The sequence below is a fragment of the Leptodactylus fuscus genome, chromosome 3 (assembly GCF_031893055.1).
Source record: "Leptodactylus fuscus isolate aLepFus1 chromosome 3, aLepFus1.hap2, whole genome shotgun sequence".
Classification (NCBI taxonomy): Eukaryota; Metazoa; Chordata; class Amphibia; order Anura; family Leptodactylidae; genus Leptodactylus; species Leptodactylus fuscus.
The window spans coordinates 103,134,153-103,158,676 of NC_134267.1; the positions used below are offsets into that span (position 1 = coordinate 103,134,153).

General features: G+C 45.7%; 1 protein-coding gene across 1 annotated transcript in view; it reads left to right on the forward strand.

Moving 5' to 3' along the window:
• Positions 1–1,166: 1,166 nt before the first annotated feature.
• Positions 1,167–24,524, forward strand: part of LOC142198493 (G-protein coupled receptor family C group 6 member A-like) — a 31,126-nt gene continuing 7,768 nt past the window's right edge. Inside the window, exons 1-3 of the mRNA XM_075269528.1 lie at positions 1,167–1,360; positions 18,056–18,359; positions 21,970–22,797. Of these exons, the coding sequence (XP_075125629.1) occupies positions 1,167–1,360; positions 18,056–18,359; positions 21,970–22,797 (1,326 nt within the window). The remainder of the gene's footprint in view (positions 1,361–18,055; positions 18,360–21,969; positions 22,798–24,524) is intronic.

Here is a 24,524-nt window from a genome sequence, read left to right on the forward strand (position 1 = left end):
TTGCTCTCCCAGGTCTCTTTCAGCATTGTGCTAAAGCCGCTGATTGGCCTTATGACTAAGAAAGCCTCAGGTAGAGTGATATGGAAATTTTTCTTAACTTGCCTGGGCTTTTGTCTAAGCTTTAGATTTCCAGGCAAAGCAATCCCAATCATTTGCATATGAACATATTTCAATTTACATGAAAATGGGACTGCAAAACTGAATAACAGAGGTATATTTGGAAACTGCAGAGTCACTTCTACAAGGGACTGGGATTAGGTTTATAATTTATTGCTGACAGACTCCCTTTAAACATGCCCACATCTTGTCAAACACCTCCAGTTGGGGGTGGTGTAAAAAGTAAGAAATACTCAAGACAACTGTTAGACTTCAAGATGCCTCACATTTATCAAATATTGTGCAACTTTTGATAAATCAGAAGCAAAATGTGGCAAATGCAGATTCTATCAGACCCAACTTTCATGTTAAATCCACCTTAGAGAACCTGTGGCTGCATTGTTCTGAGCCAGGAGGAGAATACTGTACACTGAAAATGCCCATTGAACACAGTACTCAAGATGCACAATGTGAAACACTGTGAACTCCATAGGTAAGGGGATCATAAATACTATATATATATATATATATATATATATATATATATATATATATATATATATATATGTACACACATACACACATATACTTACTGGTTATGACATGTTGTCTCTTGATAATTACTGGCACAGTGTTACCCTCAAGGGATTAGACAGATTTAGTGTTAGAGCTCTACATTTACTAATACTTACATTTATGGTATACTTACAAATCCTTGAAAAAAAAATCAATATGAAAGAGATAACTGGAGAGATAAACTTTCTCAATATGCCGGCTGCAGTCTTCAGAAAATGCAATGGTCAGAAGATGAAACAGATGCCACAATATTCAATAGCCATTATGACGTTACTGTAGTCCTGTTATTTGTAAATATAGCCTTTTATGTGTGTTATCTTAATCCAGAATCCTTAGTGGCCGCATAGAAACACAGAGGCAGCTGTGCCCATAACAAAGAGAATTAACTTGAGCAAGGAACATCCGGCTGGTGCTGCTTGACATACTACTAGAGTTCAAGTTGACTAAGTACTAACCTGAATTCACATCCAGAAGCAGGAGCATGAACCACAGGCATGGCACTATATGGACTATCTATAACCATTGGCATACTGATCAGTGGATTACACTGCTGTCTGATTCCTGATGATTTTGTAGGCGCCAGAGCCAAGGGTGACATTATTATTGGTGGTCTGTTTGCAGTACATGGTAAAATGGTCGCCTCAGCTAAGGGATATCCTCAAAAGCCAGCTATCCAGAGCTGTGAAGGGTATGTATATTTATTGATCATAAATAAGTCCTTTCTCCTATACATTAAAATTGCAAATGTATCTATCTATCTATCTATCTATCTATCTATCTATCTATCTATCTATCTATCTATCTATTATATACATACATATGTATATGTATATATACATATCTATCTATCCATCTATATACATTTATATGTATCCACCTGTGCTCTGTTTCACTGTTCTAAATCTGGTTAGGTTGAAAGAACAGGAACCATGGAGACAATCAAATAAACTTCATTAAACTCCTAGTGGTCAGAATTTTTAAGGATTTTATCTTTTTTTTACCCCCCAGGACTAAACCAATTTTCCTTTATATGCTTTACGTGGGTTTGATTTTTGCAAGACAATTTGCATTTTCTGATCGATTTCCAAAGGTTTTGTGTTCACTTCATTCACTGTGTGTTAAAAGTGACAGGTTTCCTACATTCTGCTAGTCAGTATCTTTACAGTGATGCCAAATTTATATAACTTTTTTATGTTTTAATACCTTTACAAAAGCGGAAATATTTGAACAAAAACAAAAATGTCTTTGTTGGGCCAAATCCTGACACCTATAACTTTTTTATATGGAGCGTTGTAATGTCTTTTTTTGCTGGGCGCTAGTTTTAGTTTTTATTGATGATATGGGGAATTTCTGACATTGTGATGACTTTTTATTTGGTGAAGTAAAAGTGTAAAAATAGTAATTTGGCCATATTGATTATTTTTCCTACTTTCAGTGTATTTGATAAATATCTATTTATTTTAACAGATTGAGCATTTTTTTGGACATGGTGTTCATCGATATATATATATATATATATATATATATATATATATATATTTCAGTGGGAAATTGCCTGTACTGGTACCGAGCTCTTGTAAAAAGGGCTGTACAGTACCATAACACTTGCTGCCCTGGGAGTCTTCATAAGACTAAGGCCCCACAGGACGTTCAGCAACAATAAAGCGCTGCGGGAAAAAACGCGGTGGAAACACAACGTAGTTCTTCCCATAACGCTTTAAACAGAAAGTTCACCGAGTTTTCATCTCTCTTCAGTGCTGCCTCCATCTTCTTCAGCAACGTCCTCTTCACGCGTCTTCTTCCGGCACAGGCATCAGACTTCTAGGCTTTGGGCCTAGGGCAAAGCCAACTGCGCATGGCCACAAGAAAATGGCCGCTTAGAAGAGACATGAAAACGACGTTGCTGAAGAAGATGGCGGCGGCGCTGGAGAGAGTTCACTCACAGCATTGGGGTAAGTTAGGAGAAGAATAGCCTTTGTAAGGCTATTCCGACGTGTTAATGAGAAAAAATTGTGTTTGAATGGTAGGATCCCTTTAAAGTGAACCTGTTAAGAGTTTTTCCACCCTCAACAGACCCCAGCATGTGTAACTTCAAGTAATGATCTTTCCTATGATGACCCCCACTTGCTAAAGAGTCAAGCTATAAGATTTTAAAACTTCATACTGGTTTATACAAATTTACATTAAAGAGGACCTTTCATGGGTTTGGGCACAGGCAGTACTATTTACTGCTGGAAAGTCGACAGTGCGCTGAATTCAGCGCACTGTCGGCTTTCACGATCTGTGCCCCGGGTGAAGAGCTATCAGTACCGGTACCATAGCTCTTCACAGTCAGAAGGGCTTTCCTGACAGTCTGTCAGGAATGTCCTTCTTCACAGCAGTGCCAATAGCACTGTACTGTGAGACCGGGAAGGAACGCCCCCTCCTCTCTGATAGTGCTCGTCTATGGACGAGTACTGTGAGCAGAGGGAGGCGGCGTTCCTCCCCACTCACACTGTACAGTGCTATTGGCGCTGCTGTGAAGAAGGACATTCCTGACAGACTGTCAGGAAAGCCCTTCTGACTGTGAAGAGCTATGGTACCGGTACTGATAGCTCTTCACCCGGGGCATAGATCGTGAAAGCCGACAGTGCGCTGAATTCAGGACAATGTCGGCTTTCCCGCAGTATATAAAACTGCCTGTGCCCAAACCCATGAAAGGTCCTCTTTAACTCTTTAACTAGTCAAAGAGGGGAGGGGGCAGGAGTAGCTTCGGTTAGTCATGTAGTCATTGGACTAAAGCATGTCCTGCAAGGTGTGATTGACAGACAGAAAGTTTAGCCTACAACATCATAGGTAAGATCCTTACTTAAAGCTGCACATGCTGGGGTCATTTTAGGGTGGAAAAACCACTTGACAGCTTATCTGTAAACAAGAAGAAGGCCAAAAGGCAATCATATACTCTAGTTGCTTTGAGTAACAAATGCTTATCCAAAGGTTTGCATCTGCAAGGGGTTATATTGGTAGTGAACCCTCTCAGTCTGTAACTATGTATATCTCTAATTTACACAATGCCACTGACAATATAATGCATGCATTATGTCTGACCAGTTTTTATGCAATATGGGAATAAATGATAAAAGTGAGGCATTCTTTAGCTCTTCCACAAATGTTACCTGTGTAGGATGTGCTTTACTGTTTCTGCATATAAACCTAATAAACTCAATTACTATATTTTGTCTCGCATACCAGAATAGCTGGATCTGCTCACTTGAATAATGCACAGTAAGGCTGAGGTCCCACGCTGTGGAAATGATTTTTATGTTGCAGATTTTTCTGTGTTTTTTTAAGCCAAAACCAGGAGGGGATTGAGCAGAATGTAGAAGTATAAGAACTTCCTATATATTTGTCATTCCTCTTTTAGCCATTCTAGGCTTTAGCTCATAAAATCCCAACAAAACCTACAACAGAAAAAGCTGCTTTTTTGCAGTGGGGGACCTCATCCTTAGGCCAGTGCCCCACATGCTATAAAAGCAGTGAAACCCATACACACACAGAAAAATACACACAGAAGACACACTGCAATTTCTAAAACTATTGTAGTTTCCCAGTAGATATAATTGAAGCAGAAAGTGCACAGAAAAAAACCTCTTCGCAGTTTCTATAAAAAGCAATGCGTGAAAAATGGCAATGTATTCCCGCAGTGATCTTTCCCGTTGTGCTTTTTGTCTGCGAACAGTTACGTGGGGCCTTTCCTTAGGCTGGGGCCCTATGTGGAGTAATCACTGTGGTTTGGCAATGGTGGAAACACAGCTGAAAAAAACACAGAATTTTAAAGTCCCTGCATAGTGGATGACACTCTAGCAGATTCCATTCACAAATTTTGGGAAAATATGTGCAGAGGACATGCTGAAATTTCCAAAACCGTCAGTTTTGGAAATCACAACATGTCAATTGTACCTACAGAAATGCCAGCAGTTTCCCTATAGGTATAATTGAAGCAGAAAGTCTGCAGAGGAAAAAGTCTGTGGAAAAAAAGGCAATACATGGCCACTACAGTTTTTTCCGCAGCGCTTTTTTGCTGCAGCCTGCTACGTGGGTCCTTAGCCATACGGTGGAAATTATTGCTGTCTAGTTGTATTATTTCCAAAAAGCAACTGCTTCCACAACTGATCCCAGCGATTATATGATCACTGACTTCACCCTACACGGAAGAAAAGCTGGGTTCTACTAATCCCAGATTAGCTCTGCCATTAACTAGTATTACCATCAGGGGCTGTGTTCTCTTGTAACTGGGGTTCCTATAATTACTAGAGATGAGCGAGTACTATTCGAAACGGCCGTTCGAATAGCATGCACCCATAGGAATGAATGGAAGTGGTCGGCACGCAGACCCCCTGCGTGCTGGCTGCGTCCATTCATTCCTATGGGTGCGTGCTATTCAAAACAGGAGTTTTGAATAGTACTCGCTCATCTCTAATAATTACCATATGTACCACATACTAAAATATAAATAGTTTATGTAACTCCAAGCAACTGATAGATGTCTGGCGCAGGGTCACCCCTGAGGGAAGGGATTATTCCTTTTATTCCCATCCTAGAGATGTCTACTCCAGACTGGACTATCTCTTTATCAGGCTCCTCTGCTCCGGGGTTTGTTGATTGATTCGATCACCTTTGCAGACCACGCTATGGTCCATGCTGTGCTGGCATCCCCCTTCTTGGACCTGGCAGTGGCGCCCCAATGAATCGCTGCTCCAGGATATTCTGACCTTTCAAGCGGTGTCGTCCACCTTGGATTTATATTTGCAGGAGAACGACACCCTGGATGTTTCCTCGGTCACACTCTGGGCTGCACACAAATGTGTGATCAGGGGGGTGTTTGTCGAGCATGGCACCCGGCTTAAAAAGGAAAGATCTCAGAAGATCGCTGCCTTGATTGCGGAGGTAGTCTCTCTCGTTCAGACACACAAGCGAACTCATGCTGAAGAGGCTCGATTGGCCCTCCTCCAGGCTCGTAAGAAACTAAGAGATCACTTAGATATCTGAACCCATTATATTTTAGCTAGGGGCCGTCCCCATTTTTATGAATTCAGGAATAAGTGTAGTTGTGCCCTTGCAAGATCTCTCAGAGAACAGAGATCCTGTAATTTTGTCCCCACTATCTCTGATTTATCAGGCTCCCTTTTGACAGATCCACATAGCATAGCTGAAGAATTTGCTAGGTTCTACCGCCAACTCTATAACTTGCCCTCCAACGCCCCTGACCCCTCTTCCTCCATTCTCCCTATTATTCAGCGTTATATCGAAGAGTCGGGTTTGCCTCGACTCCCCACTGACGCCTTGTCTGAACTTGACCTCCCGATCTCAGGAGAGGAGATTGCGCAGGCCCTTAAGACCATGCAATCGAGTAAAGCCCCGGGCCCCGATGGCTTCCCCGCTTTCTACTATAAGAAGTTTTCATCCACCCTCTTAGGCCTCCTGGCACGTCCCTTCAATTCCTTATCGGCGGGAGGATCTCTCCCCCCAGATCTCACCAGAGCCCACATTTCGGTTATTAGAGATGAGCGAAAAGTAAAATATTCGATATTCGTTATTCGTTTTGAATAGCCGCTCAATATTCAACTATTTGATCGAATATCGAACCCCATTGTAGTCTATGGGGAAAAATGCTTCGTTTCAGGGGAACCCACCATTCCACTCAGGAGGGTCACCAAGTCCACTATGACACCTCAGAAAACGATGCTAACACCTCTGCAATGCAACTGGGACAGCAGGGGAAGCATACCTGGGGAGATCTACCAAGCCCAAGTCACAGTTTTACCCCACCATCACAGCCTATCAACTACACACTTTCCACACTCCCAAAAAACTCTATCAAAGTGGGAAAATACCTGGAAACCTTCTTTCCTCCCCAATTGGATGGACAGAAACCCAAATTTGATGCTAAAGAAACATTAACAAGCACCCCTTTAAATCACGTTGCTCATGACAACCACAGATGGAATAGGCAATGGGAAATCCAAAAGCCCCCCACCCATAACTGTCATTGTTTATGTGTGTGTGATGTGGTGAGACCTTCAAAAATTCACTTTTCTGGCCCTTAACGTGAGCCATTCCAAATTAAGTTACAGGCCCTTAAGCTGAGCTACCAGCAGAGATTGAGGCCCTTCAGGTGACTTCAGCCTTTTACCTGCAGAGTTTTAGGCCCTTTAACTTAGTTCAGCCTTGCACCAGTAGAGATTTGTTGGTCCTTTGGGTGAGTTGAGCCTTTAAAAAGCAGAGATTTAGATTTTGGCCCTTTGGGTGAGTTGAGCCTGTACACAGCAGAGATTTAGTTTTTGGCCCTTAGAGTGAGTAGAGCCTTTAAACAGCAGTGTTTTGGGCCCTTGGAGTGAGTAGAGCCTTTAAAAAGCATTGTTTTTGGCTCATGGAGTGAGTAGACCCTTGCACCAGGAGTGTTTATGGCCCTTGCAGTGAGTAGAGCCTTGCACCGGCAGTGTTTTTGGCCCTTGGAGTGAATAGAGCCTTGCACCGGCAGTGTTTTTGGCCCTTGCAGTGAGTAGAGCCTTGCACCAGCAGTGTTTTTGGCCCTTGCAGTGAGTAGAGCCTTGCACCGGCAGTGTTTTTAGCCCTTGGAGTGAGTAGAGCCTTGCACCGGCAGTGTTTTTGGCCCTTGCAGTGAGTAGAGCCTTGCACTGGCAGTGTTTTTGGCCCTTGGAGTTAGTAGAGCCTTAGTAGAGTTAGTAGAATCAGGGTGGATTGAGACTCTAACCAGCAGAGTTTGGGGGAATCAGGGTGGATTGAGACTAGTAGGAGCAGAATTGTGTAACGCTGATGGTGGAGGAGTAGTATGAGGAGGAATTGTAGAGAGTGAGCACACACATGAAACTTCATGTCGGGGTGCTTGACACCGGTGGACATGAAAATGATAGGTCTATCCAGTGGCTGTTCATTTTGATCAGCGTCAGCCGGTCAGCACTGTCAGGTGCCAGCCGGCTGCGCTTATCCGTAATTATGTCACCAGCTGCGCTGAAGACCCTTTCCAAAAGCACGCTGGCGGCAGGGCAGGAAAGGACCTCCAATGCGTACAGCGCAAGTTCTAGCCACAAATCCAACTTGGAGACCCAATAAGTATAGGGCGTACAATGATCCGAGAGGACAGGGCTGGGGTCGGCCAGGTACTCCCGCAACATGCGCTTATACTTGTCCCTCCTGGTGACACTAGGCCCCTCAGTGGCGGTAGTTTGGCGAGTGGGTGACATTAACGTGTCCATGACCTTGGAGAGTGTGCCTCTGCCGGGTGTGTACAGGATGGCAGCTGTTAGCCTCTTGGAGCAACTCTTCTCTCTGCTGCCAAGAGTTGATGGAAACATCTCCATCATATTCTGCACCAGTTGCTTGTGGCAATCGCTGGTGCGACTGGCCCTCCCCTCTACCGGAATAAAATTAGAAATATTATTTTTATACCGGGGGTCGAGGATTGCAAAAATACAGTATTTGTTGCTCTCCAGGATTTTGACAATGCATTTGTCAGTTGAAAAGCAGCCCAACATGTATTCAGCCATGTGTGCCAGAGTGTTACTTGGCATAACTTGGCTGCCCCCACCGATATGGTCACTCTCCATTTCCTCCTCTTCCTCCTCCTCCATTTCGCCCCAATCGCGCTGTAGCAATGGGACGCACTGAACTTCCCCGCTAGCCTCATGTGTGACAATGAGATCTGCCACTTCCTCCTCCTCTTCCTCCCTCAATATACGCTGTGAAGCGGACACGAGTGTGCCCTGACTATCCTGCTGGGATGGTTGTGCTCATATGCCCGACTCCTCAACGTACAATGCGATATTCCTAATGGATACAGGAGCACACAGGAGCGGGAGGATACACACACAGGAGCGGGATTGTGACACTTACGAGTGCGTCGTCATAGCTGATCCTTATGGCTGACTCCTCAAAGACACACAAGATCTCGCATAAGTCTGCCATCTATGGCCACTCACGGTGCAGAAACTGTGGGAGCTGACTCTCAGGAACCCTTGGGTTTTGGAGATGGTACTCCGTCAAGGGTCTCTGCTGCTTACACACTCTACTCAACATGTGGTATGTCAAGTTCCAGCATGTGGGGACATCGCACATCAGCTGGTGTTCTGGCAGATGGAGGCATTGCTGGAGGCTTCGGAGGCTAGCAGCGGCTACTGTAGACTTGCGAAAGTGGCGCACAAGCGCTGCACTTTCACCAGTAGCTCAGGTAAATTGGGGTACGTTTTTAAAAACAGTTGCACGACTAAATTGAACATGTTGGCCAGGCATGGAACGTGTTGGAGGTTGGCAAGCTCCATAGCCGCTACCAGGTTCCGGCCGTTATCACACACGACCATGCCAGGGCCCAGGTGCAGCGGTGAAAACCATGTCGACGTCTCATCGAGGAGGGCATCCCTCACCTCGGAGTCAGTGAGCTGTCTTTCCCCCAAGTTGATGAGCTTCAGCACGGCCTACTGACGTCTCCCCACGCCAGTGCTGCAGCGTTTCCAGTAGGTAGCTGGGGTTGATGTGATGGCGGAGGAGGAGGGTGGTGGTTCAGAGCCCCTGCCAGGAATGTTGGGCAGGGAAAAGAGGTAGACCACCCCACTTTGTGACCGAGTCCCAGCCTCAACTACATTCACCCAGTGTGCTGTCGGTGGTCGGTGGTCAAGTGGACCTTTGTGCAAATCGCGGAACTTAGGGTCCGCCTGATGTTGCGTGACACGTGCTGGTGCAAGGCGGAGACGGCTCAGCGGGAGAAGTAGGGACAGCATAGCGAGGTGCCGCACTTGCCATGAGGTCACGGAAGGCCTGAGTTTCCACAAGCCGAAACGGCAACATCTCCTGGGCCAGGAGTTTGTAGATGTGCACATTTAAGGCTTGTGCATGGGGGTGGGTAGCACTGTATTTTTGCCTGTGCTCAAAAGTTTGGGAGATGGTGGGTTTCTGTGAAGTGGCGCATGATGGTGCAGGAGAAGGAGCTAAGGCAGGAGAAGGAGCTAAAGCAGGAGAACGAGCTGAGGCAGGAAAAGGGGAGGATGAGGGAGAAGTCTCCAAAGTGGTGGAGGCAGATGTGGAGGTTTCCTGGCTGCTGGTCAGCACTGGCAACAGTGGGAGAGGCAGTGGCGGCAACGCCAGACAAAGATTGTCCTGCCTTTGCTCTCTGCCACTGAGCCCATTGCTTGCCTTCCAAATGACGGCACATGGCAGTGGTTGTAAGGTTGCTCTTTTCACAGCCCCTACTCAGTTTCGAGTTGCAGAATGTGCAAACAGCACTATATTTGTCCGCCGCACATACATTAAAAAAATTCCACACCACCAAAGACCGTGGCCTCGATGTGGGAGTTTTTCTAGGCTGGCTACAAGAGGGAACATTTTGGGCCCTGCTGGCTGTGGCCTGGCTTTGGTGAAGCAGCTGTCCTCTGCCTCTGGACATGTCTCTGCCTCTAGCCATCCTCTTTGGTGCTGCACTTCCCTCCACATCTACACTGCTCTCCCTGCTTGACATCCGCCCTGTCCAGGTCGGGTCAGTGTCCTCGTCGTCCACCACCTCCTCTTCCAATTCCTCTGATGGCTCCTCCTCCTCCTCTTGCACACCGATGATGGCAACAGGCTGCCCTGATGGCAACTGTGTCTCATCATCGTCGTCACTGAGGGACGATTGCTGGTCAACAACAACAGGAGATAACGGATGCTCCAGTGTTTGGGCATCGGGACACAGCAACTCATCTGTTACCTCCCGTGATTCAGGACGTGGTGGGACAATGAGAAGGACAGTGAATGGACCCGAAAACAGCTCCTGGGAGGTGGGAAAAGTGGGATTACTTTGCTGGGAAGATTGGGCATGTTGTGAGGAAGGAGGACCAGACTGTTGGGTAGGAGGAGGAGTTGAGGTAGAGGCTGACTGGCTGGTGGAGAATGTGCTGGAAGCATTATCCGCCAGCCATTGTAACACCTCTTCCTGGTGCTCGGGCCTGGTTAGTCTTGTACCCTGCACCCTACTAAATGTGGCCATCTGGCCAGGGACTGTAGAGAAGTGCAATGCTTGCTGCTGCAGAGCAGTAGGCATGGTAGAAGCTGTTGGTTGAGCGCAACCTTGCTGCATATCTGCATTTCCTCGCCCCCGTCCCCTTGCGCTAGCCTTACGCATTTTTTGATGTATACTAATGCCCTTTTTATGATTTATACACCGAGAAAAGCTGGGTTGAGCGTATCTGGCTGGACTGATTTGGTCTGTATCCCTGTTAGGTGTTTGGGGGGACACTGTCTCCAAAGCTGGGTTGAGCGTATCTGGCTGGACTGATTTGCCCTATATCCCTGTTAGGTGTTTGGGGGGACACTGCCTGCAAAGCTGGGTTCAGCGTATCTGACTGGACTGATTTGCTCTGTATCCCTGTTAGGTGTTTGGGGGGACACTGCCTGCAAAGCTGGGTTCAGCGTATCTGGATGGACTGAATTGCTCCGTATCCCTGATTTGGGGAGACACCCCGTTGAAATCTCAACTCCTCTCCCTGCAGTGTATAGCTCTGAAAAGAACTGTTGTTGTTCTTCAGTTTTTCCCTAACTACTAGAAGCTATCTAGCCCTCAGCAGATCTCTCTCTCCCTATTTCTCACCGCAAATGACACGAAGAGTGCGACCAGACTCGCCTCTCTCCTCCCTGACCTGGTTCATTCTGACCAAGTGGGGTTTACCCCTACACGGGAGGCCAGGGACAACACCGTGAAGATCATCAATGCCATTCACTTTGCTCATTCTTGTAAAATTCCTGTGTCTGCTCTCAACTGACGCTGAAAAGGCATTTGATCGGGTTGGCTGGCCCTTCCTCTTCGCGGTGTTGGACCATATTAGCCTGGTCCTGGTCATGTGGTCCTGGATCTCATATCTCTATTTCAACCTGTTGGCATCCACCAGGGTCAATGGAGTTTTGTCTACCCCCTTTCCAATTGGGAATGGCACATGCCAGGGCTGCCCCCTATCCCCATTAATCTTGTTATGACCCTTGAGCCTCTGCTTAGGAAGATCAGGGCCATCTCGGTGATATCTGGTCTTGTGGTTAGGGGTAGACATGTGAAGGTAGCTGCCTAGGCGGATGATCTCCTGTTTCTCCTGCAAGACCCTAGCCAGTCCCTTTCTGCCTTGATGTCTGAACTCCAGGAGTTTCAGGGCCTTGCTAACTTTAAGATTAACCTACAAAAATCGGAGGCGCTCAATGTCTCGCTCCCGAGCAGACTCCAGTCCTCTTTACAGTCCTCCTTTCCTTTCCAGTGATCTTCCTCGGCTATCAGGTATTTAGGGGTTTGGATCCCAGGTGATTTGAGTTCCCTCTACTCCAGGAACTTCCTCCCCCTGCTTCGGACAATTCGGTTGGACTTGAACAGGTGGTCTAGAGGCACATATACCTGGTTCGGCCGTTGTGCCATATATAGGATGAATGTCATGCCTCGCTTGTTCTATCTGTTCCAGACTCTGCTGATTCATGTCCCGCCCGCCTATTTCAAGTTATTGCACAGCGACCTCCTGCGTTTCATTTGGCAGGGCAAACATGCTAGACTTGCCCATTCAACTCTCACCTTGCCGAAGCAGTGGGGAGGATTGGGCCTCCTGGATCCCCGTAAATACTACAAAGCCATCATGCTTCAAAGAGTCATGGACTGGTGCCACCACTCCTCCTTTAAGCAATGGATCTTCCTAGAGGGTTCCTTCTCCATTTCCCCCTTCACCTTCTCCCCTGGTTGGATTCCTTGCCCCTGCCTGCCGTGCGATCTCACCCTACCATTGGCCCTACCTTATGGGTTTGCGCACCCCTGTTCAAAAAGGAGCAGATCTACCCTCCTTCTTCTTTATTTCCTATCCTAGGTAACCCGGTCTTCCTGGTGGGCCTCTCTCCGGGGGCCCTTTCACTGTTGGCGCGAGGCGGGCAGGCAGAGGGCGCTGCACTTCCGATCTGGGAATTCCTGGTGTACGCATGGTGACTTGCTCTCGGACCCTGACCTCCCCCCATTGGGATACTGGAGGGCCCTCCAGATCTCCCACTTCCTCTCTTCGCTCCCCAGCTCCACGGGCTTTGACAGGCCCCTCTCGTCTTTCGAGAAGGCCTGCTCAGACACTCGCTCTCGGATTTTTATCAATTGTTGGTCTCCCCTCCTCTGGGCCACAGACCTTCCTTTTTATCCAAATGGGAGGTGGACCTGGATATGTCTTTCACAGATGCGCAGTGCTCCAGAATTCTGGAGTTTGCCTACAAGAGCTCGATCGCTTGCAAGTTTCAGGAGGCGGGCTACAAGATTGTGACTAGATGGTACCATATTCCATCTAGGCTACACAAGATCTTCCTGTCCTCCTCTCCTATTTGCTGGCACTGTGGCTCAGAGGAGGGGATGCTTCTGCATGTCTTCTGGAGCTGCACTGTGCTGAGAGGATTTTGGAATGGCATACACCGATTGATGGTCCAGATTTCTCAGCTCTCCCTTCCATGTACGCCGGCCCTCTTCCTGCTCCACCTCTCGGATCTCTCCCTGCGGTCTTATCGCAGATCTGTCATGCTCCACATGATCAATGCTGCTAGGGCTTGTATTCCCACGCTCTGGAAATTGTCTCGCCCACCCTCTCTTTGCCACTGGATCTGTAAGGTGGATGACACCTATTGCATGGAAGAACTCATGGCATCCTTGAGGGATGCGCATGATGCCTTCATGGAGACCTGGACGCCCTGGATCCTTTTCCAGGGTTCGCAGTCTTACAGGGATCTGCTGCGGTGACCCCGCTCTGGTTGCCTGATTTCCTCACGTGGAGCTCGGAGTCGTACATCCTCACTTCCCCATCCCCCCTTCTTTCTTTTTTTTTCTTCTTTCTTTCCCCTTCCTCTCTTTGTCTTTACATTTTTGAATGTTTGTGGTTTAATACTGAAATGTGACCTTTGATTTCCCTGGTCTTTTTGTTTTTCTTTATTTCATTACTGCATTTGGTTTTGTTCTGATTTTTGTTTGGGCCCCTCTGTGTTATGGGGGCCCAGTTCTGTTGTTTGTATATGTTTTGCTGTTATAAATAAAGAATTTTATTAAAAGAAAAAATAATAATATACATATATATATATAAATCAAATCAAATCAAATCAAATCAAAAAAGCTTTATTGGCACGTCCGAATAGATATTTGGCATTGCCAAAGCTAGTAAAGTGGGGGGGGGGAGTTGGACTCGGGTGGGTGAGTGGTGGGGGGGTGGATGGTTTGGGGTATAACAGTCCATGGAGTCTCATCTTCCTCTTCGTTGGTGACCGTTATATGGGGAGGTGGGGTGGGGCGGGGCGGTTGGTTTGGGGTATAACAGTCCGTGGAGTCTCATCTTCCTCTTCGTTGGTGACTGCTATATGGGGAGGTGGGGGTGGGGTGGGGTGGGGCGGGTGTTTTGGGATAAATATAACAGTCCGTGGAGTCTCATCTTCCTCTTGTTTGGTGACAACTGGACACGTATTGGGCAGCGATCTCCACAGTGGCCTCTTCTTCTCCCAGTAGGATGTAAAGTTTCCTCTTCTCGTCTGCAGATATGAAGCCTGGGATGTGGGCAGAGAGTCTTTGGTAGTAGACGGCCCTCACAGCTGAGTATTTGGTGCAGTGTAGTAGGAAGTGGGTCTCGTCTTCTAGGGCCCCCTGGTCACAGTGCTGGCACAGTCTGTTCTCCCGTGGCTTGTACGTCTGCCTGTATCGCCCCGTCTCTATCTCTAGGTTGTGGGCGCTCAGTCTGTAGCGGCTCAGGGTCTGTCTGTGCTTGGGGTGGCGTATTCTCTCCAGGTAGGTGGCCATGGTGTAGTCCCTTTGTAGGAATTGGTACACGGTGAGTTTCTTGGAGTTATTTATTTCGTTTCTCCATTCTTCAATGTACCGCTCTCTGTTTGCCTCTGTGGTCGCCTTTATTTCGGCCTTGGTTATCGTCTGTTGGTGTTTTTGGTTTGGTGGTTGGCTGTTGTTTGGTTGGTGAGTGTCTGGTTTGCTCAGGTGGCTTAGCCATGCTTGGTGGTGGTAGGAGTCGGGCTTGCTCCCCTGGATGTGTGCCTGGAAAGCTAGCGCCCTCTTCTGTATGGTGAGCCATAGGGGGAGTCTGCCTAGCTCTGCCCTGCAGGCCATGTTGGTGGTGTTGCGATGGACATGGAGCAGGTATTTGCAGAACTCCAGGTGGAAGTTCTCTGTTGGGCTGGAATCCCACTTTGACTGGTCTGGGTAGGTGGCTGGGCCCCAAACCTCACTGCCATAGAGAAGGATCGGGGAGATGACAGCATCAAATATCTTCATCCAGACCCTCACCGGTGGTTTGAGGTGGTACAGTTTTCTTCTGATGACGTAGAAGGTTCTGCAGGCTTTTGCTTTCAGGGTTTCTATTGCTGCTTTGAAGCTTCCTGATTGGCTGAGCTCCAGCCCCAAGTAGGTGTAGCTGTTGGTTTTCTACAGTGTGTAGCCGTTCAGTGTGAATTGTGGGGTGGTGGAGGCTTTATTGTGGCCCTTCTTCTGAAATACCATGACTTTGGTCTTCTTCTGGTTGATGGGTAGGGCCCATGTGGTGCTGAATTTTTCCAGCACTGACAGGCTTTCTTGGAGGTCTTTCTCAGTGGGGGCCAAGAGTAGGAGGTCATCGGCATACAGCAGGAACTTCACCTCTCGATTGTTCAGGGTGAGGCCTGGGGTTGGTGAGGCCTCCAGGACTGTAGCCAGTTCATTGATATAGATGTTGAAGAGCGTTGGGCTCAGGCTACAGCCTTGTCTGACCCCTCGGGCCTGTTGGAAGTATGCTGTCCTTTTCCCATTCACCTTCACACTGCACTGGTTTCCAGTGTAGGAGCTCTTGATGACATTGTACGTTCTTCCTCCTATTCCACTCTCTAGGAGTTTCAGGAGCAGGCCTGGGTGCCATACTGAATCAAACGCCTTCTTAAAGTCTACGAAGCAGGCGAATATCTTGCCTCTTCTGGTGTTGTGGACGTGCGTCTTGATGAGGCTGTGCAGGGTGTAGATATGGTCTGTGGTGCGGTGGTTTGGCATGAACCCTGCTTGGCTCTTGCTGAGGACCCCATGTTGTGTGAGGAAGGTGAGGATTCTGTTATTGATGATGCTGTTGAACAGTTTCCCCAGCGTGCTGCTGACGCAGATCCCTCTGTAGTTGTTGGGGTCATAATGGTCCCCATTCTTGTAGATGGGGGTTATGAGCCCTTTGTTCCAGTCTTTGGGGAAGTGTCCAGCATTGAGCACGAGGGTGAATAGCTTTGCTAGTGCCGCGTGTATTGCTGGAGGGCTGTATTTAATCATCTCTGGTAGGATGCCGTCAGGGCCACTGGCCTTTTTGCCTTTCAGCAGGACAATTCTTTCCTGTATATCTTTTATGGTGATTGGTGAGTCCAGAGGGTTCTGGAAGTCTTTGATGACTTTCTCCATGTCCCTCAGTTTGGTGATTATCTGTTGCTGTTCTGGAGTTTGTTCTTCTTCTGGGATGTTTTTGTAGAGACCTCTGAAGTAGTTGAGCCAGATATTGCCATTTTGAATGTGGAGAGAGTTTTTCTTGGGCTTTGTGCCCATGTGGTGCCAGGTCTCCCAGAATGAGCTGTCCTGGAGGGAGTCCTCTAGTTGCTCTATTTTGTGGGAGAGGTACCTCTGTTTCTTCTCTCTGAGGGTGCCCTTGTATTGCTTGCATAGTTTGTTGTAGGCTTCCCTCAACTCTCTGTTGTTGGGGTCTCTGTGTTTCTGGTTGGAGGCTGCCCTTAGAGAATGGCGTAGAGCCTTGCAGTCACTGTCAAACCATTTGTGAGACTGTTTGTTAGTCGGTCTCTTGGGCTTTGTCTGTTTCAGGCCTGCTAGTTCTGCTGTGGTGTACAGGATGTTACTGAAGTCCTTCACTGCTCGGGTGACCCCTTGTTGGTCTGGCTGGTTGGTACTCATATAGAAGTTTGTGAGCAGTTCCTTGATTTCGGGTCGGTTAGCCGCATTGGTGTATTCGGTGGCCCGGTGACTGGCCCATTTAAGGAATGGTGCCAGGTTGTAGAGACCAATCTGGTGGGGCTGCTGTGTGAGTGGCTTGTCAGTGGATCTCATGTACAGCAGGATCTGATTGTGGTCTGACAGGTGTGTCTCAGGGGTGACTATGAGAGCATCTATGTCTGCTGGGTCTGCGTCTGTGATGACATAGTCCACCACGCTGTTGCTCACATGGGAGTTTAGTGTGAAGCGTCCCTGAGTGTCCCCTCTGGTACGCCCGTTCATTATGTACAGTCCCAGACTCCGGCACAGGTTCAGCAGCTGTCTCCCGCTCTTGTTGACGACTATGTCATAGCTATTTCTTCTTCTCTGTGTAGACTCCAGGTGGTGGACCTCGCCTACCGGGATGTGCAGGTTTCCATCAGAGGACAGGTAGTCTATCTCTGTTCCAGTCCTGGCATTTAGGTCGCCGCAGATCAGCACTCTGCCTTGGGACTGGAACTGGGCAGATTCCCTTTGTAGGACCTCATAGATGTCTGGGTTGTGGTAGGTGGACTCAGATGGGGGGATGTATACTGCACAGAGATAGATGTCGTGTTGGCCGTTGAGGATGGAGTTGCTTATTTTTATCCACATGTGGTTGTCACCGCGTTTGATGGCTTTCACGTGTTCTTTGAGCTCCTCCTTGAACCATATTAGTATGCCTCCTGAGTGGCGGCCATGTTTGGTGGTCTTGCTTTTCCGGGCAGCGACAGAGAATTCCTTGTAGCCCATGGGTGTTAGGGATTCATCTTCTGCCCGGCTCCATGTCTCTAGGAGGAGTTGGATGTCTATGTTTTTTAGTCTGTCTATACATTCTGGATCGTTTGGTTTGGATCCAAAGGCTGAGGCGTTCAGCCCTTGGATATTCCAGCTACTGATAGTCAGTGGTGTCATCTTTGGTGGGTATACCTTGTAATGAGCTATATATAGGTTATTCTACAAATTTAATAAAGGCAACATACAGGGCTCATAATCATAACATATTCTGTGAGAAACTGAACAATAAAGCTTCCATTAACCCTTTAGGTTCTGTAATAATAATAGTCAGTGGTGTCATCTTTGGTGGGTATACCTTGTAATGAGCTATATATAGGTTATTCTACAAATTTAATAAAGGCAACATACAGGGCTCATAATCATAACATATTCTGTGAGAAACTGAACAATAAAGCTTCCATTAACCCTTTAGGTTCTGTAATAATAATAATAATAATATTAATAAAAATTACGGAGGCGTTTTGTAGGTCTCATATTGAAGGCACCAGTGTCCATTTCTACTACCTTGGTTGGGCTAGTTTATATGTAACTACATCTTATACACTTTTATCGATGATGTAATGATCACATGCAATAAAGAGTAAGATGTTTTTGTTAATTTTGCAGATTTGAGATACAAGGATTTTTACAATTACTGGCCATGGCTCATGCTATAGACATGGTAAACAATTCATCACTCATACCTGGAATAGTACTTGGATATGAAATTTATGATACTTGTTCGGAGGCCACACTGGCATTATCAGCAGCATTGCGTTTCCTATCTACATACAACACCTCTGTTGAACTGCTGGCATTCAAATGCAATTATTCGGATTATACACCTAAGGTTAAAGCTGTCATTGGAGACAGTTACTCCGAAGTGTCTATTGCTGTAGCAAGGTTGCTGAATACTCAACTCATTCCACAGGTAAATAAAGGTTCAAATATTATTTCTTATGTTTGATCTGTCGACTTATCACAAGGTGTTTAATATATAGCAGACTTCATAGTAGAACTATAGCTGCCAAACGTATTTACATAGTAATTTAGGAGCATAGTTAGTAGGGTTGAAAAAAGAGATGTGTCCATCAACTACAACCAAGGGATGGGAAGGGGCATGCCTGAAGATGCTAAGGAAATAAGTATTCTATGCATTTCCAAAAGCATCAATGCTATTTTGCTCTAAAAAGGAATTAAATCCCTTTTTGAAGCTGTGAGCTGTGACTGCTGCAACCAGTTGCTGGGGTAGGCTATTCCACAGATTCACAGTCCTTACAGTGAAGAAGCTTTGTTGGCTCTTAAGATTAAGCCTTATTTTCTCCAGACAGAGAGAATTCCCCTATTGTCTGGATTTTACATAGAACATCTTTTCCCCATATTTCTTGTATGGACCATTTATATATTTATAAAGGTTTATCATATCTCCCCTTAAAGAGGACTTTTCATGTCCTTGGGCACATGCAGTTTTATATACCACTAGAAAGTCAATAGTGCATTGAGTTCAACCCACTGTCGTCTTTCCCATTATGTGCCTCGGGGCAAGAAATATCGGTGCCGTTACTGATATCTTTTCACTGTTAGAAGGGCGTTCCTGACAGTGTTGCTGGGCTGTGAGGAATTATCCCCCCCCCCCTCGACAGTACTGTCCATGGTACTGTACTGTCAAGGGGGCATTCCTTACCACCCAGCAATGACGCGAGGAATGCCCCCGAGTACTAGTCTATGGACAAGTACTGTCAGGAGAATGGGGGGGGGGGGAGTTCCTCACAGCCTAGCTAGACTGTCAGGAACACCTTTCTGACACTGAAGAGATATCGGTAATGGTCCCAATATCTCTTGCCCTGGGGCACATAATGGGAAAACCAACAGTTTTCTAGCTGTCTATAAAATCGGATATGAAAGGTCCTCTTTAAACCCCTCTTCTAAAGACTAAATAAATGTAACTCCTTCAATCTCTCCTGATAACTGAGGTCCTCCATGCCCCTTTTTTTTTTTTTTTTTTTTTTTTTTGTGGCCCTCTGTTAAACCTTTTCTAATTCTATTTTCCTTTATATGAACTGGTGCCCAGAACTGAACTGCATATTCTAGATGGGACTGCACCAATTACTTAGCATTGGTGCATTCCCATATTAAGACTGATAAAGTCTTAATATTATATTCCATTCCCATGAGTCCATACACATTTTAATTCCTGACAGTATCTTGCTGGCCTTGGAAGCAACTGATTGTATTGCATGCTGTAATTTAGTCTTTGCTCTACAAGTAAACAAAGGTCCTCCACCAGTGACTCTCTTAACTTTACTTCTCGTAGGACCTATGTTGCATTTGATTATTTTTACCCAGATGCATGACTTTACACTTATCCATATTGAACTTTATTTGTCAAGTGGATGCCCAAACGCTTAAGCTATTCAAGTATGCATGTAACGTATGCATATTCTCCATAGACTGTACTGTACTACATAGCTTGGTGTCAGCTGCAAGAATAGGTACAGTGCTATTAATCCTATCTTCTATATCCTATTAATATTCTAAATGTGAAAGTTTGGATGTGTGTGGGTTTGTGTGTTTGGATGTTGTGTGTTTGTTCCTCAATCACACAAAAACAGCTGAACGGATTTGAATGAAGTTTGGCACATAGAAAGATTGTAACCTCGATTAAAACATAGGCTACTTTTTATCCTGGTAAACGACATGGCTTCACAACTGTTATAAATTTATGTTCATATACTATATTACACTGCTCTTATCTCAGCTTCTGAGAAAGCCAGGGCTGTTATCTCTCTGTGTAAACACACGCTAACTCTCAATGGATTGTGTACATGAATTTGCATATTATCTGATCTGCTCCAGGCACTGCTCACAAACTGACATGGGCAAACACCTTTCATCCATATTGGCAGTTTGCCAATTTCCAACATGCCTGGAAAAAGAAAATCTAATTTGTCGCAAACAACGAGAGCTATGAAGGTAGCCATCAATCTTTAAGTACTTTTTATACTGTACACTGCCACATGAACACTAGTCAATAAACACACCTATCCTAAGGATATATCACCAATATCTCTGGCCAGAAAGCCAACCCTTTTAATTCTCATTTTACATCTGGCATTGTGTATTTACTCATTGCTATAAATGTCATAATTGTCTGGAAAATTCTGAGGAGCTAGCAGTGAAAAATAGTCACAAAATGTAATTCTGATCTGGCAGCCATGCTCATGTAAATCCCAATAGTGATATAAAAGAAAATTATGTACAGCTGAGACTATTAGGAGAACAGTACCATAGTGGGACATGATTTTTCCTTTTTTTTTTTTTTTTTTTAGATGATCCATAGTTATATTAATTATCCAGAGCAGAGGCGTAACTACCGTGGTAGCCGTGGTAGCGGCTACCACAAGCCCTGGGACATTAGGGGGCCCGGCGAGAGCCACTAATACTGTGGGGTTTTTTTTTCTTAACAGGCCGTTACCAGCTAGAGTTACTCCAGTCAGTAACGGCATAGCTCCCTGCATGTCCCACATTTATACTGCTGTCCCACGCAGCAAATTGTAGTGTTGTTTTACTTATTAAAAAACTTTCCCCCGCTCTTGTAACAGACAAAATGTTGTAACTGCGATAACAGCGGGGAAAAGCTTGTGCTGAAGGACCTGTGTGTGACGTCAGCCGTCACATGACTAGGTGGGCGTGTCTTTATAGCCCAAGCAGTCCTGGAAGAGATGAAGAGAAGGAGAGATGTGGTGCTAGGTACTGAAGGGGAGGGGGGAATGTGGGATGTAGAGTGTGTGTCTGTGTGTGAGTGTGTATGTGTGTGTGTGGTGTGGAGCAATTGAGGAGCAACAGTAACCTAGGGGCAGAGATGGAGGGGGAACATTATACTGGTGGCAGAGATGGAGGGGAGGACATGAAAATGGGGGTAGAAATGAGGGGTGCATGAAACTGGGGGCAGATGGAGGGAGAACATGAAACTGGGGGCAGATGGAGGGAGGGCATGAAATGTCATGTGACATCCGTGCGTTATTAAAGATGGCCAACACCACCAAAGACTGCAGCAGAGCCAGAGACAGGTAAGTAACTTTTTTTTATGTTTGTATCTCCCCTGGGTCTCTGATTATTATACTCTGGGGTCTGAAAAGACTGTAAGCAGGGGCCACTATGGGACATAATACTGTGTGCAGGGGCCACTATGGGGCATAGTACTGTGTACTGGGGCCACTATGGGGCATAATAGAGCAAGCAGGAATGTGGTGGGGTGAGGGGGGGAGGTCGGTCAAGGTCTTCGGTGTCAGTCAGGAGGGGGGGCATGTTAAAAGTTCACCATGGGGTCCCGCCATTCCTAGTTATGCCACTGGTCCAGGGAATCCAGAGCTATTGAGTAACATTTCCTAAATCTACATCAATAGACTAAATTATAAGAACTATATTAAAAATTAAACACATTGTTTATGGAAAAGGAGAATAGAAAGACATAAAAGCCATACATTCCTTTGGCACTATGTGATTTTGAAGAAAATAACTTGTAATATTTCTTTCCACAGATTAGCCATTCTTCTTCTGCTGAAATCCTGAGTGATAAATATCGCTTCCCTGCCTTCCTGAGGACAATACCAAATGATTCCTACCAAACTAGGGCCATGGCAAAACTCATTAATCTCTCTGGCTGGGACTGGATTGGGTTTATAGCGATGGATGATGACTATGGACGATCAGCTCTAGAGAGTTTCGCCATCCAGGCTGTCAATATCAATGTCTGCATTGCTTTTAAAGAAATCATCCCTGCTCACTTGTCTGACAGCACAATACAAACCCGCATAGATGAAACCATCAACACAATACTAACTGAAACTAGAGTGAATGTCATTGTTGTTTTTTTGAAACCTTCACTTTTATTACAAATTTTTAAAAAGGTAATGGAAAAGAAAATACAGAAGACTTGGATAGCTAGTGATAGCTGGTCCGTATCTAATCGCATTAGTAGCACACCAAACATTCAGAACATTGGACAAGTCATTGGCTTTACATTTAAGAGTGGAGATACAACATCTTTTCAGGATTACCTAAAGAATCTAAGCCAACACAAATTTGAGATGAACCGTCTATTGGACCAGTATGTAACACTTTTGTCTGATTGTCCTAAGATGAAATTCAATGAACTTTATGGCTGTGTCACCAATTATTCCAAAGAAGCCACTTTCAATCCAAGTATGGCGAAAATCAAGTCTCTCCGGGTGGATTTTCTTTCGGCCACAGTACACCCGGGGCTTGTCTACAGTACTCAGCTGGCAGTGACTGCTATAGCACATGCAATTCAAAAGCTATGCCTGTATCGGAACTGCAAAAATCCACAAGGTTTTGCACCATGGGAGGTATAGTTATATAGTAAGATAGTATGAAACAAACCTAACATGAAATATTTGAAGAACTGTTAACCACATTCTTTTAGATAAAAATGGATCTCAGCATTATTAGCATTGAATGGAACTAAAGGATAGTTGGTTCTGTCCAACAACAAAGGCTGTTCATACCCAAGCATGAATCTTTAGTCTATATAGTACTATTTCTCTAGGTATAGTGAGAACTAACATGTCATGCCCCATTTGTATTGAAAGTAGTCATTGCTTTTTCGGGACCCATAAGTTAATTCATATAGTGCTATACCTGATGAGTCACAGTGCACAGCATTAGGTTCTCTGCTATTGTTTCAATATGTAATATTGCATAGTTTTTTTTATTTTACTTACTTTTGTGGTATTTTAATTTTTTATGATTTTGAGCATAGAAGTATGGTTTAGAGCATTTACAGTGACATCTATAATATTAAGGGTAAATGTAAAGACAGAAATATCTTATTTCTAAGTAGCAAACAGTGGGTTTTTGCGGATCCACCATGTCGCCTAAACAGTTTGACTTTGGGCCACTATCCAGGAGTTGTCTTAGTAAGAACCCTTTAACCTCCATACAGGGATCTGGAATTCGTTAAGGTGAGACTACCACTTCACTACATCTCAGTATGGTCCTGTTATAGTTAGAGAGATTAGTCTGGAGAGATTAGTCATATACCGGATGAGTTTGCAGGCAGGCCGATTTAGAGTTATAGCTGAAAGTCAAGGTGGACAGCACAGGTTCATAAGAAGCTAGTCAAGGTTGGTAACACAAATCAGACACCTCAGGATGAGCACATGAATGTGGAGTCAGATACCCTTAGGGGGAGTTCACACGGAGTTACGTGCTGCGTGATGTGGCACGTAGACGCCGCGGGACCCTTTACGGGCCGTACACGCTCCCATTGATTTCAATGGGAGCGGGGATCGTATGCGCCGCGCTAGTTTGCGGCCGTAAAGGGTCCCGAGGCGTCTACGTGCCACATCACGCGGCACGTAACTCCGTGTGAACTCCCCCTTACACATACAAGCTAAGGGCTTGTTCACATCTGTGCCCTGGGTCTCTGTTATACAGGTTTCCTTTTCCTGCCCAAAACTGGGCAGGAGACGGAAACCTACAGACATTTTTCAAACCCATTCATTTGAATGGGTTTGAAAAGTGTCCGGCCGTGAGCGCCGGTGAGCGTTTTATGCTCTTCGCGGCAAAACCGTTTTTTTTTTTTAATCGGACACAAAGTTAGACATGCAACACTTTGTGTCCGGTTTAAAAAAAAACAGTTTCGCCATGGAGAGAATAAAATGCTCACCGGCGCCCACGGCTAGACACGGTCTGACAGGTTTCCATCTTCTGCCAGCAGAAGACGGAAACCTGAGTACGGAGACCAAACGCTGGTGTGAACCCAGGGTAAGTTGTGAACCTATATTTCTTAGCACAGACAGAATGGAGGATGGAACTTGAGGGGCTAAAAAATAACAAAAAGAAAAAGGTATACTAAAATGAAACTCATGCGTGCACTGCCTTCTGTCACTCATTAGCATCAAGATAATGTAGATGCAGGTCCTATTTGTGGGATTCATGAATATATCCATAAATTCCAAGATGGGAATATGCTTTAAGTGAACACGCACAATGCAGGGGAAAAAGTAAGCAAGCCTCTGTGTTAATGAACTCTCCAGAAGCTAATTAGCAAAAAGAAAATGGTTGAGAATGG